Genomic DNA, 18,781 nt, shown 5'->3' with positions numbered 1-18,781 from the left:
TACCGGGGTTGACGTGCTGTCAGTGGGTTGAATCAGGGCATGGAAAGCTGTGTAGGTATGTATATTTGCGTGTGTGGACGTATGTATATACATGTGTATGGGGGTGGGTTGGGCCATTTCTTTCGTCTGTTTCCTTGCGCTACCTCGCAAACGCGGGAGACAGCGACATGTGATTGTTTTGGACAATCACATGTTTACCATTTGGTAAACATTTGATTGTCCAAAACAATCACGTTTACCAAATGGCGTCCTAGCTTCATCTCTTCGATGTATATCAACAGACTGTTATATTTCTCTCATGTGTCTCCCCTGATGATTTGATTATTACACGAAAGTGCACTTGGGAACTTTTCGTGTTTCATTTTCCCCGTGGACTCATAAGAATATATATATATATATATATATATATATATATATATATATATATATATATATATATATATATATATATATATTATCCCTGGGGATAGGGGAGAAAGAATACTTCCCACGTATTCCCTGCGTGTCGTAGAAGGCGACTAAAAGGGGAGGGAGCGGGAGGCTGGAAATCCTCCCCTCTCGTTTTTTTTTTTTTTTCTTTTTTTTAATTTTCCAAAAGAAGGAACAGAGGGGGGCCAGGTGAGGATATTCCACAAAGGCCCAGTCCTCTGTTCTTAACGCTACCTCGCTAATGCGGGAAATGGCGGATAGTTTAAAAGAAAGAAAAAGATATATATATATATATATATAAATATATATATATGTATATATATATATATATATATATATATATATATATATATATATATATATATATATATATATATATATATATTGATTGAGAGGGTGAAGGCATGTACAGAGCATCAGATTGGGGAAGAGCAGTGTGGTTTCAGAAGTGGTAGAGGATGTGTGGATCAGGTGTTTGCTTTGAAGAATGTATGTGAGAAATACTTAGAAAAGCAAATGGATTTGTATGTAGCATTTATGGATCTGGAGAAGGCATATGATTAGAGTTGATAGAGATGCTCTGTGGAAGGTATTAAGAATATATGGTGTGGGAGGCAAGTTGTTAGAAGCAGTGAAAAGTTTTTATCGAGGATGTAAGGCATGTGTACGTGTAGGAAGAGAGGAAAGTGATTGGTTCTCAGTGAATGTAGGTTTGCGGCAGGGGTGTGTGATGTCTCCATGGTTGTTTGATTTGTTTATGGATGGGGTTGTTAGGGAGGTGAATGCAAGAGTTTTGGAAAGAGGGGCAAGTATGAAGTCTGTTGAGGATGAGAGAGCTTGGGAAGTGAGTCAGTTGTTGTTCGGTAATGATACAGCGCTGGTGGCTGATTCATGTGAGAAACTGCAGAAGCTGGTGACTGAGTTTGGTAAAGTGTGTGAAAGAAGAAAGTTAAGAGTAAATGTGAATAAGAGCAAGGTTATTAGGTACAGTAGGGTTGAGGGTCAAGTCAATTGGGAGGTGAGTTTGAATGGAGAAAAACTGGAGGAAGTGAAGTGTTTTAGATATCTGGGAGTGGATCTGGCAGCGGATGGAACCATGGAAGCGGAAGTGGATCATAGGATGGGGGAGGGGGCGAAAATTCTGGGAGCCTTGAAGAATGTGTGGAAGTCGAGAACATTATCTCGGAAAGCAAAAATGGGTATGTTTGAAGGAATAGTGGTTCCAACAATGTTGTATGGTTGCGAGGCGTGGGCTATGGATAGAGTTGTGCGCAGGAGGATGGATGTGCTGGAAATGAGATGTTTGAGGACAATGTGTGGTGTGAGGTGGTTTGATCGAGTAAGTAACGTAAGGGTAAGAGAGATGTGTGGAAATAAAAAGAGCGTGGTTGAGAGAGCAGAAGATGGTGTTTTGAAATGGTTCGGGCACATGGAGAGAATGAGTGAGGAAAGATTGACCAAGAGAATATATGTGTCGGAGGTGGAGGGAACGAGGAGAAGAGGGGGACCAAATTGGAGGTGGAAAGATGGAGTGAAAAAGATTTTGTGTGATCGGGGCCTAAACATGCAGGAGGGTGAAAGGAGGGCAAGGAATAGAGTGAACTGGAGCGATGTGGTATACCGGGGTTGACGTGCTGTCAGTGGATTGAATCAAGGCATGTGAAGCCTGGGGTAAACCATGGAAAGTTTTGTAGGTATGTATATTTGCGTGTGTGGACGTATGTATATACATGTGTATGGGGGTGGGTTTGGCCATTTCTTTCGTCTGTTTCCTTGCGCTACCTCGCAAACGCGGGAGACAGCGACAAAGCAAAAAAAAAAAAAAAAAATATATATATATATATATATATATATATATATATATATATATATATATATATATATATATATATATATATATATCTCATTATCATACTTTGCCGCTGTCTCCCGCGTTAGCGAGGTAACGCAAGGAAGCAGACGAATGAATGGCCCAACCCACCCACATACACATGTATATACATACACGTCCACACACGCACATATACATTCCTATACATCTCAACGTATACATATATATACACACAGAGACATATACATATATACACATGTACATAATTCATACTGTCTGCCCTTGTTCATAACGCACGTTTGGTACTTTATACAAAACTTTAACACACACACACACACACACACACACACACACACACTCACAAACACACACACACACACAAACACACACACACACTCATACACACCCACACAAACACACACACACACACACACACACACACGCACACACACACACACTCACTCACTCACTAACATCCTCCCCTTTCATCTGCAGATGCGGTGGTGGAGTGTGGTATCGGCAGCTGTGGCGGTGGTGCAGGTGGTGGAGGCTGCCCGGATCCTCATGGTGGCACCCGTTGGTAGCATCAGCCATAAGATCTTCTACATGAGCATCGCTGAGGCCCTGTCCACGAGGAACCACACGGTTAGTGTGCCACAAGCCTCTCTTTCTAAGTGCTCGTTGACGAATGGAATCTTCGCAACAGTCATATACGAATCCAAGATTGATTCAGTTATTTATGTTTGGATTCTATTGCCATGTCACTTGAAACTTATTGATGATTCACGCTCCAAGGTTCTACTGATTATAGGAGACGTGGCCAGATACATGTGTGTTATCTTGTCCATATGTTCCACTAACAGTTGGTGGTATTGGTCCCAGGTAACGTTCCTGACGGGGTGTAAACCATCGAAACCCAGAAGGAACATCCGTGAGGTGTACGTGCCAGGCGTAAACCTTTACGATGAGTTATCCCAAACCAACATCTTCAACTTAACCTTACACGCAACTTCTTGGAAGTTTATCTCTTACCTTCCTAAATCCTGTGCTGACTCTCTGGCCTCGAAGGAAATGCAAAGGGTTCAAGAAGAGGAGTTCGATTTGGTAGTTTTGAGTATCGTTGGCATCGACTGCTTTTACCCATATGTGCACAAGCTACAGGTGAGCTACAGCTATGAATGATTTCTGAATTTCAAGTTGTGTAAAACCATTACTATGACTGTGCTCTTTCCAACATACATCGAAAACTAATGCATGGCTGCTTAACTTTTGTATAAAAAAGAATCATGAATATAGAATACCATACATGAAATATTCTTCCTTTTCCACCTTCACCTCTTAATTTCCGCCATGTATTGATATAAAGACATGAACAATACTTAGGGTACCTAGAGATATCATCTATTATGTTGCAAGTTTATATATACGTTTTTATAAACTGAAAACAAGGAGTACTTCACTTACCCAGATACCTTTCAATGGGCTGATAAGGGAGATCTTTTACGAGCTGTAAATGCAGGTCTGCTTTACGAGCCCCGCACTACACTACACCACGAGCAGCAACCTTGCAGGTTACAAGTATGGTACTCCAAGCAGACGCACACCCACACGTCTATTCAATTGCACAGATTTGCGAGTCATGTTTGAGGAATCCTCATGTTTTTTGCATTTCGCTGGTTTGTCCCCACCCTGAATACTGTGTTCAGTTTAGGTCACCCTACTTGAACAAATAGTTAGATGAATGGGAGACAACACAGTTTTGACAAGCAACTAGTATACCCGAACTTAGAAGCAAATAGATCCTTTGAAATCCATCTAAACGACTTAAACTTAGAGAAGTTTAGATGAACAGATGAAATAGATCTACTCAAATTTATCAAAGACTTTGATAATCTCGATCCAAATAGATATCTAAGGCTAGATTTGTCTGATTTCACTCGTAATAACTGGTAATGGAGACAATCTCGTGGACAAGGGTTATACTTCGAATGAGGCAAAGTAATCTGCAGTGTTTTTTTTAACAAGGATACTGCGTTTCTATTTCGTTTATGTCCTGAAAATCTTATTCTATATAGGAATGATTTGTACTTGAGACGAACAATGATTGAAAGACTTTCATGTTGATAAAGTTCTGAGTGGACAATAATGGCTCAAAATGGTGGGCTCAGTTACCAAGCGGGACTCATCAGTATATACAATTTATAACCGCAGCATTATATTGATATACTAATTTAGTGTAGTATTACTGCACTGTTTTGGTACTGTTTCGTTATACTATTTCATTTTAGGTTTACATCAGTTATCAAATGGCGTTATGCTTCCTTTAAGAACAGAAACCATTAACAGGTATATTTTCTTAACAGATGTAGAACTTAGTTTTACTTTAGATTTGTGTTGCTTTACTTTAAGAGCCGAAAGTTCACTGACTTATTCACGCACTGTTACACAGTGAAATTTCACCTTGATGACTCAGGCCATAAAAATTTAGTTTAATCACAAAAATTAACAAGTTATCAATAACTTTGTCGCCTTTCTCGTAGCTGGCGCGTCGGTTCGGCCCAAGATATGATATAGAAAAGGATTAAATCTTTTATATCAACTAGAACACCGCCATGTGTGGAACTATGGCTTAAGACTCAGCCTCAGTTAAAACTACAACTAGCCCCTGGCACAGTAAAGCTAAGTTGCCTACCAACGTATGGACTTGAAATGACTCTTAGTCTAAATATTACGGGAGATCCAATCTCCCTTGAATCCTGTAGACAGCAAAGGAAAAGGTTAGAATTACATATGAGAAAAGGTTAATGCTTGATTGGACGAAACGAACAATCATAAATGCTGGTAAAAGTCTTTCGAGTCTATAGTTTTGTCTATGAAATCCACAAACCATTGAGTCCTGAAGGAGTTAGAGACCGTTGTTGGGTAATTAATCAATTACTTGAATTATTAATATAGGAACATTTCAGAGCCATTCTGGTAATCCTATGTATCATTAGTGTTGTGGGAAACTGAAGATTCTGAGGTTTTTGCCTGCCATAGTTCGGATAGAATATTCGTTTGAGTAGATGACTGTGTACAAGTCTACATAATCAATAATCAATAATCAATAATTTCCTGTAAATCTGATATATGTTTTCTGACGTGTTTCATTGGGAATTGGAAACTAACCGATAGCAAAGCAAAGCCCATTGACGGTCTGTGGGTCACACCTGTCGAGGGCGTTGGACCAAGCAGCAGGCAAGCTGGTCTTTACGGTGATCCTTAGATTAGTCTATCAAGGATCGGGCAGGAAATCCCCTTCAGATACCGTACGTCGAAATAGATCAGTTTTTGCGGATAATCAGACCCGAAAATTGTTAAGAATTCCTCAGTACGAAGACGTCACAAGGATTCAGTTACATCCTGGAAGGAACTGTAATGAAGCCTTAGTTATAACGGACATCAGGGCTTGCAACATATAGGTATATACCTTGATGAGGTCCAGGACCATGTTATTTGAACTGACTCAGAACAGAATCTCTGACGTGGATTCTGTCATTGGCAGTAAACACTTGCGTAGATCTCTTTGCTATGAAGACTAATGCTCCTCAACCGACTTTTTTTTTTTATTTTCCTTTTTTTTCTTGAATGTCCAGGCGGTTATGATCATTGTCATGGCTTTAGGTTGATGATATTTGGATGCCTGGGGATTCCTAGCCTCCGCTATTTTCTCCCACTCCCTCTCCATCCATACTTTGAAACTTACTTGTTAGAGATGACTTTCTTCTTCCTGAGCAGAATCCCTTACCTTATGGAGTAGTTTCTTCTGCCATGCTGTCCTCAAGTTGTCTTATACACTTCTAGTGTTCATCATTGTACCTTCAGGTCCTCCGATGAATACATTTATATCATTTTCAGTTTACTGGGAACATTTCTCAGTTCAAAGAGCGAATTTCTCAGGGTAACACGTTCAATTTTCGTTATGATTATCATTATCTTTTTCTTTACCAAATGCTTTATAATGATTTTTTCTTCAGGTGCCATATATTCACATGTCCCCAAACGCTCTACTGGGAAGTTACAGCGACGTGGCTGGCAACCCACACTTCCCTTCGATAGTGGGAAACCGCTTTCTGGAGCAGGAGTACCCGCTCACCTTCACCAACAGGATGTTCAGCACATTGATCGAAGTCATCTGGAGAATCGCTACTCTATACTACTTCTACCCAAGGTAGATTGCCCTTGTCTTCCTTGCTTCTCTTTTCCGTAGGACATTACATCATTTGTATCATTTTTCTCTCTATCAGACTGTCCCTCGTATGTCAACTACCAATCGTGCTAGACTCTCACAAGATAATAACGAAGCTCAACACGAACTCACAGCCATCATGGGAGGCGTCCAGACATTGTATTTGTATAAACCAACTACTTTCAAAAGAGCAGCATTTGCAATCGTATAAGAACGCTGAGTAGAAAGTGAATGCATGGCAGGGCATGTCGAACATGCCGTCACTAATAAAATGCTGTTTTCGTATGCTTCAGCAAGCAAGAGAACCCTGGACGAACTTTCAAACGCCGCATCTTGTAAACACGGGACTTCTCGTCGGCGAGAGGGGCTTTGCATGAACGACACAATGACCAACAATACGAATACCAAAATGTGGATATCAGAATGATAAAAAAACTGCTGTAAATGATATTGTCTTCCAGTTTGCATTTAGATCAACGAAGGAACAGATCCCCTGAAGAATTAATACGAAGACTCACAACTCAATGGCAGCAACTGATGACAGTCTGTGTGGCAATTTTCGAGATAACTAGACCAGTGAAATTCCCTATTTTCCAGGCCTATTTTACAGCAAATTAACTCCTAAGATATCCACTATAACTGCAGATTTACTGATAAAACTCCATATAAGTTTGAGTTTCCCGATACATCCGGCTTGTAGTGTGGACACCTAGTTATTTCAGTACGAAGCCTCACACCTTGCAGGAACCTGTGCGTTCCTTCTCCTGAGATACAATGCTATGTACAGTATTTCTGATATTCATATCAAATGTGCTATCAATCTTTTTTATATTTATCATGAGTGTTGATACTATAACCATGACGCACACACAGGTCGCCCAGGGTCGAGCGCATAGGTTCGAATCCTGGTGACGGCAGTCGATCCACAGTCAACCCAGCTGTTCATCCACTCCTAGGGTCTGATCGATAGAATAGGTACCTGTCTCAGGCTAGGATATATATATATATATATATATATATATATATATATATATATATATATATATATATATATATATATGTGTGTGTGTGTGTGTGTGTGTGTGTGTGTGTGTGTACGAGTAGGAAGAGAGGAAAGTGATTGATTCCCAGGGAATGTCGGTTTGCGGAAGCGGGGCAAGTATGCAGTCTGTTGTGTCAGTTGTTCGCTGATGATACCGCGCTGGTGGATGATTCGGGTGAGAAACTGCAAAAGCTGGTGATGAGTTTGGTAAAGTGTGTGAAAGAAGAAAGCTGAGAGTAAATGTGAATAATAGCAAGATTATTAGGTACAGTTGGGTTGAGGGACAAGTCAAATGGGAGGTAAGTTTGAATGGGGAAGAACTGGAGGAAGTGAAGTGTTTTACATATCTGGGAGTATATTTGCAGCGGATGGAACCATGGAAGCGGAAGTGAGTCACAGGGTGGGGGAGGGGGCGAAGGTTCTGGGAGCGTTGAAGAATGTGTGGAAGGCGAGATCATTATCTCGGAAAGCAAAAATGGGTATGCTTGAAGGAATAGTGGTTCTAACAATGTTATATGGTTGCGAGGCGTGGGCTATAGATAGGGTTGTTCGGAGGAGGGTGGATGTGCTGGAAATGAGATGTTTGAGAACAATATGTGGGGTGAAGTGGTTTGATCAAGTAATGAAAGGGTAAGAGAGATGTGTGGAAATAAGAAGAGTGTGGTTGAGAGAGCAGAAGAGGGTGTTTTAAAATGGTTTGGTCACATGGAGAGAATGAGTGGCGAAAGATTGACAAAAAGTTTATATGTGTGAGAGGTGAAGGGAACGAGGAGTGGGAGACCAAATTAGAGGTGGAAAGATGGAGTGAAAAAGATTTTGAGCGATCGGGGCCTGAACATGCAAGAGAGTGAAAGGCGTGCAAATGATAATGTAAATTGGAACGATGTGGTATACAGGGGTCGACGTGCTGTCAGTGGATTGGACTAGGGCATATGAAGCGTCTGGGGTAAACATTGGAAAGTTTTGTGGTGCCTAGATGTGGAAAGGGAGCTGTGGTTTCGGTGCATTACACATGACAGCTAGAGATTGAGTGTTAACGAATGTGGCTTTTGTTGTCTTTTCCTAGCGCTACCTCGCGCCCTTGCGGGGAGGGGGTTTTTATTTCATGTGTGGCGGAGTGGCGACGAGAATGAATAAAGGCAGCAAGTATGAATTATGTACATGTGCATATATGTATATGTCTGTGTATGCATATATAAGTATACGTTGAAATGTATAGGTATGTATATGTGCGTGTGTGGACGTGTATGTATATACATGTGTATGTGGGTGGGTTGGGCCATTCTTTCGTTTGTTTCCTTGCGCTACCTCGTTAACGCGGGAGACAGCGACAAAGTATAATGAATATATATATATATATATATATATATATATATATATATATATATATATATATATATATATATATATATATATATTATTTTTTTTTTATTTTTTGCTTTGTCGCAAGGAAACAGACGAAAGAAATGGCCCAACCCACCCCCATACACATGTATATACATACGTCCACACACGCAAATATACATACCTACACAGCTTTCCATGGTTTACCCCAGACGCTTCACATGCCCTGATTCAACCCACTGACAGCATGTCAAACCCGGTATACCACATCGATCCAATTCACTCTATTCCTTGCCCTCCTTTCACCCTCCTGCATGTTCAGGCCCCGATCACACAAAATCTTTTTCACTCTATCTTTCCACCTCCAATTTGGTCTCCCACTTCTCCTCGCTCCCTCCACCTCCGACACATATATCCTCTTGGTCAATCTTTCCTCACTCATTCTCTCCATGTGCCCAAACCATTTCAAAACACCCTATTCTGCTCTCTCAACCACGCTTTTATATTTCCACACATCTCTCTTACCCTTACGTTACTTACTCGATCAAACCACCTCACACCACACATTGTCCTCAAACATCTCATTTCCAGCACATCCATCCTCCTGCGCACAACTCTATCCATAGCCCACGCCTCGCAACCGTACAACATTGTTGGAACCACTATTCCTTCAAACATACCCATTTTTGCTTTCCGAGATAATGTTCTCGACTTCCAAACATTCTTCAAGGCTCCCAGAATTTTCGCCCCCTCCCCCACCCTATGATCCACTTCCGCTTCCATGGTTCCATCCGCTGCCAGATCCACTCCCAGATATCTAAAACACTTTACTTCTTCCAGTTTTTCTCCATTCAAACTTACCTCCCAATTAACTTGACCCTCAACACTACTGTACCTAATAACCTTGCTCTTATTCACATTTACTCTTAACTTTCTTCTTTCACACACTTTACCAAACTCAGTCACCAGCCTTTGCAGTTTCTCACATGAATCAGCCACCAGCGCTGTATCATTACCGAACAACAACTGACTCACTTCCCAAGCTCTCTCATCCCCAACAGACTTCATACTTGCCCCTCTTTCCAAAACTCTTGCATTCACCTCCCTAACAACCCCGTATATATATATATATATATATATATATATATTTTTTTTTTTTTTTTTTTTTTTTTTTTCATACTATTCGCTATTTCCCGCGATAGCGAGGTAGCGTTAAGAACAGAGGACTGGGCCTTTGAGGGAATATCCTCACCTGGCCCTCTTCTCTGTTCCTTCTTTTGGAAAATTAAAAAAAAAAACAAAAAAAAAAAAAAAAAAAAAAAAAAACGAGAGGGGAGGATTTCCAGCCCCCCGCTCCCTTCCCTTTTAGTCGCCTTCTACGACACGCAGGGAATACGTGGGAAGTATTCTTTCTCCCCTATCCCCAGGGAATATATATATATATATATATATATATATATATATATATATATATATATATATATACTTTGACGCTGTAGGGTAATGTTCGTTATGAGATTGATTATTTATGGAAGTAGGCATCTGTAGTGTTACTAAGTGTTTGTCACGCAAATCTATATTGTTATAACAACATTAGATCTCGCTTGTATCCAGGATAGAGGAAGAGTGTACGAGCCGTCAGCTGTGGCCAGACGACGCCCCGAGTCTTACCCAGATGAGAATCAATGGTAGTCTCATCATCATTAACAGGTGTGTCTTACTTCCACTGTTCCCGATGAAATATAGATAACGCTCTGGAATCTGTCTATCTTCTATGCAGTCTATCTAAGATCCCAGAGTCCTAGACAATCTTTTAAGTTTTTTAAAAAGCTGTTTTTGTATCTTCTGCTCTGTTCGAAATAGAAATTTACAAAAAAAAAAAAAACCTTAGAATTTATGTTTTTTTTTTCTAATTAGTGTAAACATCTATATTTTGAAGGTTTGTTGAATGTATCTGATGATAGAGTGGCAGATATAGGGTGTTTTGGTCGAGGTGGTGTGCAAAGTGAGAGGGTTAGGGAAAATGATTTGGTAAACAGAGAAGAGGTAGTAAAAGCTTTGCGGAAGATGAAAGCCGGCAAGGCAGCAGGTTTGGATGGTATTGCAGTGGAATTTATTAAAAAAGGGGGTGACTGTATTGTTGACTGGTTGGTAAGGTTATTTAATGTATGTATGACTCATGGTGAGGTGCCTGAGGATTGGCGGAATGCGTGCATAGTGCCATTGTACAAAGGCAAAGGGGATAAGAGTGAGTGCTCAAATTACAGAGGTATAAGTTTGTTGAGTATTCCTGGTAAATTATATGGGAGGGTGTTGATTGAGAGGGTGAAGGCATGTACAGAGCATCAAATTGGGGAAGAGCAGTGTGGTTTCAGAAGTGGTAGAGGATGTGTGGATCAGGTGTTTGCTTTGAAGAATGTATGTGAGAAATACTTAGAAAAGCAAATGGATTTGTATGTAGCATTTATGGATCTGGAGAAGGCATATGATAGAGTTGATAGAGATGCTCTGTGGAAGGTATTAAGAATATATGGTGTGGGAGGCAAGTTGTTGGAAGCAGTGAAAAGTTTTTATCGAGGATGTAAGGCATGTGTACGTGTAGGAAGAGAGGAAAGTGATTGGTTCTCAGTGAATGTAGGTTTGCGGCAGGGGTGTGTGATGTCTCCATGGTTGTTTAATTTGTTTATGGATGGGGTTGTTAGGGAGGTAAATGCAAGAGTTTTGGAAAGAGGGGCAAGTATGAAGTCTGTTGGGGATGAGAGAGCTTGGGAAGTGAGTCAGTTGTTGTTCGCTGATGATACAGCGCTGGTGGCTGATTCATGTGAGAAACTGCAGAAGCTGGTGACTGAGTTTGGTAAAGTGTGTGGAAGAAGAAAGTTAAGAGTAAATGTGAATAAGAGCAAGGTTATTAGGTACAGTAGGGTTGAGGGTCAAGTCAATTGGGAGGTGAGTTTGAATTGAGAAAAACTGGAGGAAGTGAAGTGTTTTAGATATCTGGGAGTGGATCTGGCAGCGAATGGAACCATGGAAGCGGAAGTGGACCATAGGGTGGGGGAGGGGGCGAAAATTCTGGGAGCCTTGAAGAATGTGTGGAAGTCGAGAACATTATCTCGGAAAGCAAAAATGGGTATGTTTGAAGGAATAGTGGTTCCAACAATGTTGTATGGTTGCGAGGCGTGGGCTATGGATAGAGTTGTGCGCAGGAGGATGGATGTGCTGGAAATGAGATGTCTGAGGACAATGTGTGGTGTGAGGTGGTTTAATCGAGTAAGTAACGTAAGGGTAAGAGAGATGTGTGGAAATAAAAAGAGCGTGGTTGAGAGAGCAGAAGAGGGTGTTTTGAAATGGTTTGGGCACATGGAGAGAATGAGTGAGGAAAGGTTGACTAAGAGGATATATGTGTCGGAGGTGGAGGGAACGAGGAAGAGGGAGACCAAATTGGAGGTGGAAAGATGGAGTGAAAAGATTTTGTGTGATCGGGGCCTGAACATGCAGAAGGGTGAAAGGAGGGCAAGGAATAGAGTGAATTGGAGCGATGTGGTATACGGGGTTGACGTGCTGTCAGTGGATTGAATCAAGACATGTGAAGCGTCTGGGGTAAACCATGGAAAGGCCCGATCACACAAAATCTTTTTCACTCATCTTTCCACCCCCAATTTGGTTCCCCCTTCTCCCGCCCCCCACCCCCGAAATATATCCTTTTGGGTCAATCTTTCTCATATTTCTCTGTGCCCAAACCCCTTTCAAAACACCCTTTTGCTCTTCAAAGTTTTTATTTCCACACATCTCTTTTCCCCTTTCGTTATTACTCGTAAAACCCCACCCCTCCACCACACATTGCCCTAAAAACATTATTTCCGCAATCCACCCTCCTGCGCCAACTCTATCAAGCCCCCCCCTCGAAACCCGTACAACATTGTTGGAACCATATTCTTCAAAACAACCTTTTTTGTTTTCCCGAGAAAATGTTTCGATTCCAAACATTCTTCAAGGTCCCAGTTTTGCCCCCCCCCCCCTATGATCCACTTCCGCTTCCATGGTTCCATCCGCTGCCAATCCACTCCCAGATATTAAAACACTTTACTTTTTTTCCAGTTTTTTCCCCTTTCAAATTACCCCCCAATTAACTTGCCCCTCAACCCTACGTACCTAAAAACCCTTGTCTTATTCCATTTACTCAACTTTTTTTTTAAAACCCACTTTCCCAAAACTCAGTCCCCAGCTTTGAGTTTCTCACATGAATCAGCCCCCCCCCTGTTCATTAACCCGAACAACAATGATCATTTCCCCAAGCTCTCCCCCCCCCCAACGACTTCATACTTGCCCTTTTTCCAAACTCTTGCATTACCTCCCTAAAACCCCCGTTTTATATATTTTTATAATTTTATATATATATTTTTTTTTTTTTTTTTTTTTTTTTTTATACTATTCGTATTTCCCGCGATAGCGAGGTAGCTTTTTAAGAACAGAGGAGGGGCTTTGAGGGAAATTCACCGGGCCCCTCTTCTCTGTTCCTTCTTTTGGAAAAATTAAAAAAAAAAAACAAAAAAAAAAAAAAAAAAAAAAAAAAACGAGAGGGGAGGATTTCCAGCCCCCCGCCCCCCTCCCCTTTTGTCCCCTTCTACGCCGCGGGGAATACGGGGGAAGTATTTTTTTCCCCCCTATCCCCAGGGAATATATTATATTATAAATAAATATAATTAATAATATATATATATAATATACTTTGACGCTGTGGGGGTTAAAGTTCGTTATGGGGTTGATTTTTTATGGAAGTGGCATCTGTATGTTATAAGTGTTTGTCACGAAAATCTATATTGTTATAAAACATTAGATTCGCTTGTATCCGGGATAGAGGAAGGGTAGGGCCCCGTCAGCTGTGGCCAGACGACGCCCCGGGTTTCCCAGAGGGGAATCAAGGTAGTTCTCATCATTAACAGTGTGTTTATTTCCACTTTTCCCCATGAAAAATTAGATAACGTTTGGGAAATTGTCTTCTTTATGCAGTTATCTAAGATCCCAGAGTCCTAGACAATTTTTTAAATTTTTTTAAAAAAGTGTTTTTGTATCTTCTGCTCTTTTCGAAATAGAAAAATTTACAAAAAAAAAAAAAAACCTTAAATTTATGTTTTTTTTTTTTAATTAGTGTAAAATTTAAAATTTTTGAAGGGTTTGTTTAAATGTATTGATGAAGGGGGCAGATATAGGGGTTTGGTCGAGGTGGTGTGCAAAGTGGGAGGGTTGGGGAAAAATGATTTGGTAAACGGAAAAGAGGTAGAAAAACTTTGCGGAGATGAACCCGGAAAAAGGCGCATTTTTTGGTTTTATTGCAGTGGAATTTTTTAAAAAAAAGGGGGTGACTGTATTGTTGATGGTTGGTAGGTTATTTAATGTAGTATGACTCGGTGAGGTGCCTGGGATTGGGGAAATGCTGATTTGTGCCATTGTACAAAGGCAAAGGGGGTAAAAGGTGAGTGCTCAAATTTCAGAGGTATAAGTTTGTTGAGTATTCCCGGAAATTTATGGGAGGGTGTTGATTGAGAGGGTGAAGGCTGTTGAGCTCAAATTGGGGGAAAGAGCAGGGGTTTCAGAAATGGTAGGGAGTGTGGTAGGGGTTTTCTTTGAAAAATGTTGTGGAAATACTTAGAAAAAGCAAATGGATTTTTTTAGTAATTTTTTGGGTTGGGGAAGGGATTGATAAGTTTATAGAGTGCTCGTGGAAAATATTAAGAATATATGGTGTGGGAGGCAAGTTGGGTTGGAAGCAGTGAAAGTTTTTTTTGAGGATGTAAAGGGATGTGTACGTGTAGGAAGGAGGAAAGTGATTGGTTTAGTGAAAGTAGGTTTGCGGCAGGGGTGTGGATGTCCCTGGTTTTTTAATTTTTTTATGGATGGGGTTGTTAGGGGGGGTAAATGCAAGAGTTTTGGAAAAAAAGGGGGAAAAATATAAGTTGGGGTTGGGGATGAGGTTTGGGAAGTGAGTCAGTTGTTGTTCGTGTGATACAGCGCTGGTGGTGTTCATGTGAGAAACTGCAGAAATGGTGAGAGTTTGGTAAAGTGTGTGGGAAAAAAGAAAGTAAAAGGGAAAAGTGAATAAGGCAAAGGGTTTTTAGGTCGTAGGGTTGAGGGCGTCAATTTGGGGGGTGGGTTTTAATTTTGGGGGGAAATGGAGGAAGTGAAATGTTTTAGATTTTGGGGGTGGGTCTGGCAGGAATGGAAAAATGGAGCGGGGAAATGGCCCAAAGGGGGGGGGAGGGGGCGAAAATTCTGGGGCTTGAAGAATGTGTGGAAGCGAGAAAAATTTTCTCGGAAAGCAAAAAATGGGTTGTTTGAAGGAAAAAGTGGTTCAACAATGTTTTGGTTGCGAGGGTGGGTATGATAGGTTGTCGAGGGGTGGTGGCTGGAAATGAGTGTTGGGACAATGTGTGGTGTGAGGTGGTTTAATCGAGTAAGTAACGTAAGGGTAAGAGAGTGTGTGGAAAAAAAGAGCGTGGTTTAGAGAGAGAAGAGGGTGTTTTGAAATGGTTTGGGAAAGGGAGAAAGGTGAGGAAAAGGTTGACTAAGAGGTATATGTGTCGGAGGTGGAGGGAAGAGGAGGGGAAAAGGGAGACCCAAAATTGGGGTGGAAAGTGGGTGAAAAAAATTTTGTGGATGGGGGCCTGAAATGCAAGAAAGGGGGAAAGGGGGCAAGGATAAGTGAATTGGGCGATGTGGTTACCGGGGTTTTCGTGCTGCAGTGGATGAATCAAAGACATGTGAAAACGTTGGGGGAAACCATGGAAAGGTGTAGGTATGTATATTTGCGTGTGTGAACGTATGTATATACATGTGTATGGGGGGGGGTTGGGCCATTTCTTTCGTCTGTTTCCTTGCGCTGCCTCGCGAACGCGGGAGACAGCGACAAAGTATAAAAAAAAAAAAAAAAAAATCTATATCATTATAAGAACAAGGTTAACGGAAAATACTACCGCAAAGCTTAAGTCAGTGATAGCTCATAATGGTATGCTTACATGCTTCTAATATCATTACCCTACACGGAAATAGCGCTTAAAATTAACAAAACAAATATCAGAAGTCTTATGGGAGTTTGCTATTGATCCGTTGTATGATAGAACACGAGGGATGACCCAACACTTGGTGCGATTTCACAAGCTCGAGACCGATATCTTGTTTCTCTCCTGATTTGCTTGTCAGTAACCTTCATCATCCTCACTGGAACACACAGGATGCAATTCTATATTGAATTTCTCTACTGTGGGATATAGGATGATAAGAAATTGCCTTTGAGTCAATATCATGTTGCGAGTGAATATTATATACATTACTCTGAATCCCTAATAAACTCTTGTCATTAATCTCTTTAGCTTTAACGTGAAAAAAACTATCATATTTAAGGTATCTGATATGCTTTTCATCAAGAACATCACATTGATCAAAGAAGACACAGCACAAATGTGAATGTCAGGACATACCTCTGCCATCTGTTGAACAGGAGGTGAACTACTAAGGCTTCTCATGCTCCGCAGCGGCGACGCTCAGACACGAACATCATGAGTGGATTATTGTCATGTGAAATACCGTGGGACGGGACAAGTCAGGAACAGAGACCATCAGTTACGAAGCGGTTGGGAAAATCTCAAGAATAAACCCCAGACTAATAACTTGGACAAAGTCTAATTTGTTTCATAATTCCTATTAATGGCCTTATGTATAGATCAAAGAAGTTGACAGAAAATAAGAAGCTACATTACCAACTCATGAACTAGATTGTTTGACCTCTAGTATTGCCTGCCTGCAGCGTGAAGACGATGGAGACACCGACCAGTCCATACGTGCCAACAGTGATCCACGCTGGAGGCATCCACTGCCAACCAGCCCAGCCACTCCCTCAGGTTAGTAGCCGCGCCCCTCACTATAGATCCATAGGATAACATACCATCTCAAGTACGTCATTCTTTTGTTCTACCTTGATGTTAAATGGAGTTCGAGGGTTATGGCTCATCGACCCATCTGCTTCTTCAGGAGCTGGATGACTGGGTTGCAGGAGCAGGTGACGCTGGGTTTATCTTCTTCAGCCTCGGTTCCTTCGTCAAACCGTCATTAGTGCCAGAGAAGTGAGTAATCATTTCGTAAGTATTATCATCTGATATGCATAAACGTCAGGGACTATTACGGTGTCAGGGTAAGGTTTAGATATACATTCAGTGAGTATATGGACGTCGTGCCCACGCTGGGTTCCAGTTAAAGTGTTCTTAAAAGCATTGAATAAGAAAATATATCAATTTGAACGAGTTAAATAGATGATGAATCAATTCTGTGGCATAGGAGATTCATACCCAAGCTTCTTTGAATGCCATTTCTGTGGACCTGTCACCTCTTGACTTATCAAGTCACCAAGGTAGCATGTTTAGCCTTCCCATGCCTCAACACTGCCTCAAAACGTCTTGACCCATCACGTTTTCATAACCTCCTTAGACGTGTGTGTCTCCACTTCATGATTTGTCTTAACATATTATGCTCTTATGACATTTTCATGGCTTCGTAATAGTTCATCCATATTGCAATTATTTGCTTTGACGTTTGACAACCCGTCAAAACCAGCTTGAGGTGTGTCAACTCTTGATCAACCTTACCATTCACCTCATCAGATACCAAAAGTTGCTGCTGCAGGTGTTTTCGTCTCTTGAGCAGCGTGTCCTGTGGAAGTGGGACCAGGACGCCATGGACAACATGCCTGCTAACGTCCGCCTGAGCAAGTGGCTCCCCCAGCAGGATGTTCTTGGTTAGTTCAGCCACTAACTAAATTCTTGAGTTTGAGGTTACTTTTTTATTCCCGTAATCTTCTCCGTCTCAGTATCGCGCGAATTTTGCGCTCTTTACTGGCATCATCGTGCTAAATAATCAGAAGCCTTTATTAGAGGCTTAGTATATCCTAAGGATTTCACAAATGTTTCTTGTAATTATTCTTGTACATTTTCCACAGTCTGTCACAAAACTATCCATAAAACCTTCTGATACACTGGCCTACATAAAGGAATGTATTAATCAAATGAAGTACCTGTACATGATTAATCATGTAAGAACTAAAAATCTACAGTCCTTTCTATACAGCTCTCTAGTGGACCGTCCGTAATCAAAAAGTAATCCTTATGACACAGAATCTATCAGTGTCGCATTGCCATATCATACGCGTAGATTTGTCTGGTTGGTTATAGGGACTTTACCGTCTTTAGTGATTGTGCCTCTACAAGCAGGAGATCCTCGTCTGCGACTGTTCATCACCCACGGTGGACTCTTGAGCACCCAGGAGGCGACCTACCACGGTGTGCCGCTCCTTGGTCTACCAGTCTTCCTGGACCAGCAATACAACATGGAGCAGGTGCAGCGCGAGGGCTGGGGCCGCCTCCTGCAATGGGACAACCTCACCTACGACAACCTACGACAAAACATCCTCGATATCATCCACGACACGAGGTAGGACACGAGGTTTCACACAGCAGTATTACCGGAATACCAAACAAGGACACTAATACATACCATTCATCGGTCTCATTGCCTTTTTGCATTAAGTAAATGTTCAGATGGTACAAGATGACACATGAAGGTGTATTTTGTCACCTGAGGCATAATTGTCACCAAGCAGTGCACTACTATGGCCATCAGACTCATAATGAAAGGCGAAAAGTTGTAAACAAAATGGAAGATCCGCCATAATATGTATATAGGTGTTAACTGTCTAATCTTTTGTGGCGATGGGGACGAAAAAGGGGCGGAGGGAAAAACGCGAGAACCACAGCAATGTTGTACTGACCAACACGAGGCAGTGCGGGTCAGGAGTAAGCTGCTATTGTTAGTGCAGAAGTAGATAAGAGACGTGGAGCAAGAGTCTCTTGGTGTTGCTGCGGGA

At 41.4% G+C, this 18,781-nt stretch overlaps 2 protein-coding genes across 2 annotated transcripts in view; one reads left to right on the top strand and one right to left on the bottom strand.

Moving 5' to 3' along the window:
• Positions 1 to 18,781, bottom strand: part of LOC139753403 (uncharacterized) — a 298,486-nt gene that overhangs the window by 198,415 nt on the left and 81,290 nt on the right. The window lies entirely within an intron of this gene.
• The window catches only part of LOC139753381 (UDP-glucosyltransferase 2-like), a 30,118-nt gene that overhangs the window by 4,614 nt on the left and 6,723 nt on the right, over positions 1 to 18,781 (top strand). The window contains exons 2-9 of the mRNA XM_071669815.1: positions 2,756 to 2,905; positions 3,143 to 3,421; positions 6,277 to 6,470; positions 10,489 to 10,584; positions 16,673 to 16,766; positions 16,897 to 16,988; positions 17,523 to 17,656; positions 18,129 to 18,348. Of these exons, the coding sequence (XP_071525916.1) occupies positions 2,756 to 2,905; positions 3,143 to 3,421; positions 6,277 to 6,470; positions 10,489 to 10,584; positions 16,673 to 16,766; positions 16,897 to 16,988; positions 17,523 to 17,656; positions 18,129 to 18,348 (1,259 nt within the window). The remainder of the gene's footprint in view (positions 1 to 2,755; positions 2,906 to 3,142; positions 3,422 to 6,276; positions 6,471 to 10,488; positions 10,585 to 16,672; positions 16,767 to 16,896; positions 16,989 to 17,522; positions 17,657 to 18,128; positions 18,349 to 18,781) is intronic.

The sequence above is a fragment of the Panulirus ornatus genome, chromosome 2 (genome assembly GCF_036320965.1).
Source record: "Panulirus ornatus isolate Po-2019 chromosome 2, ASM3632096v1, whole genome shotgun sequence".
In the NCBI taxonomy this organism is placed as follows: domain Eukaryota; kingdom Metazoa; phylum Arthropoda; class Malacostraca; order Decapoda; family Palinuridae; genus Panulirus; species Panulirus ornatus.
This window is presented reverse-complemented; position numbering and strand designations above follow the sequence as displayed.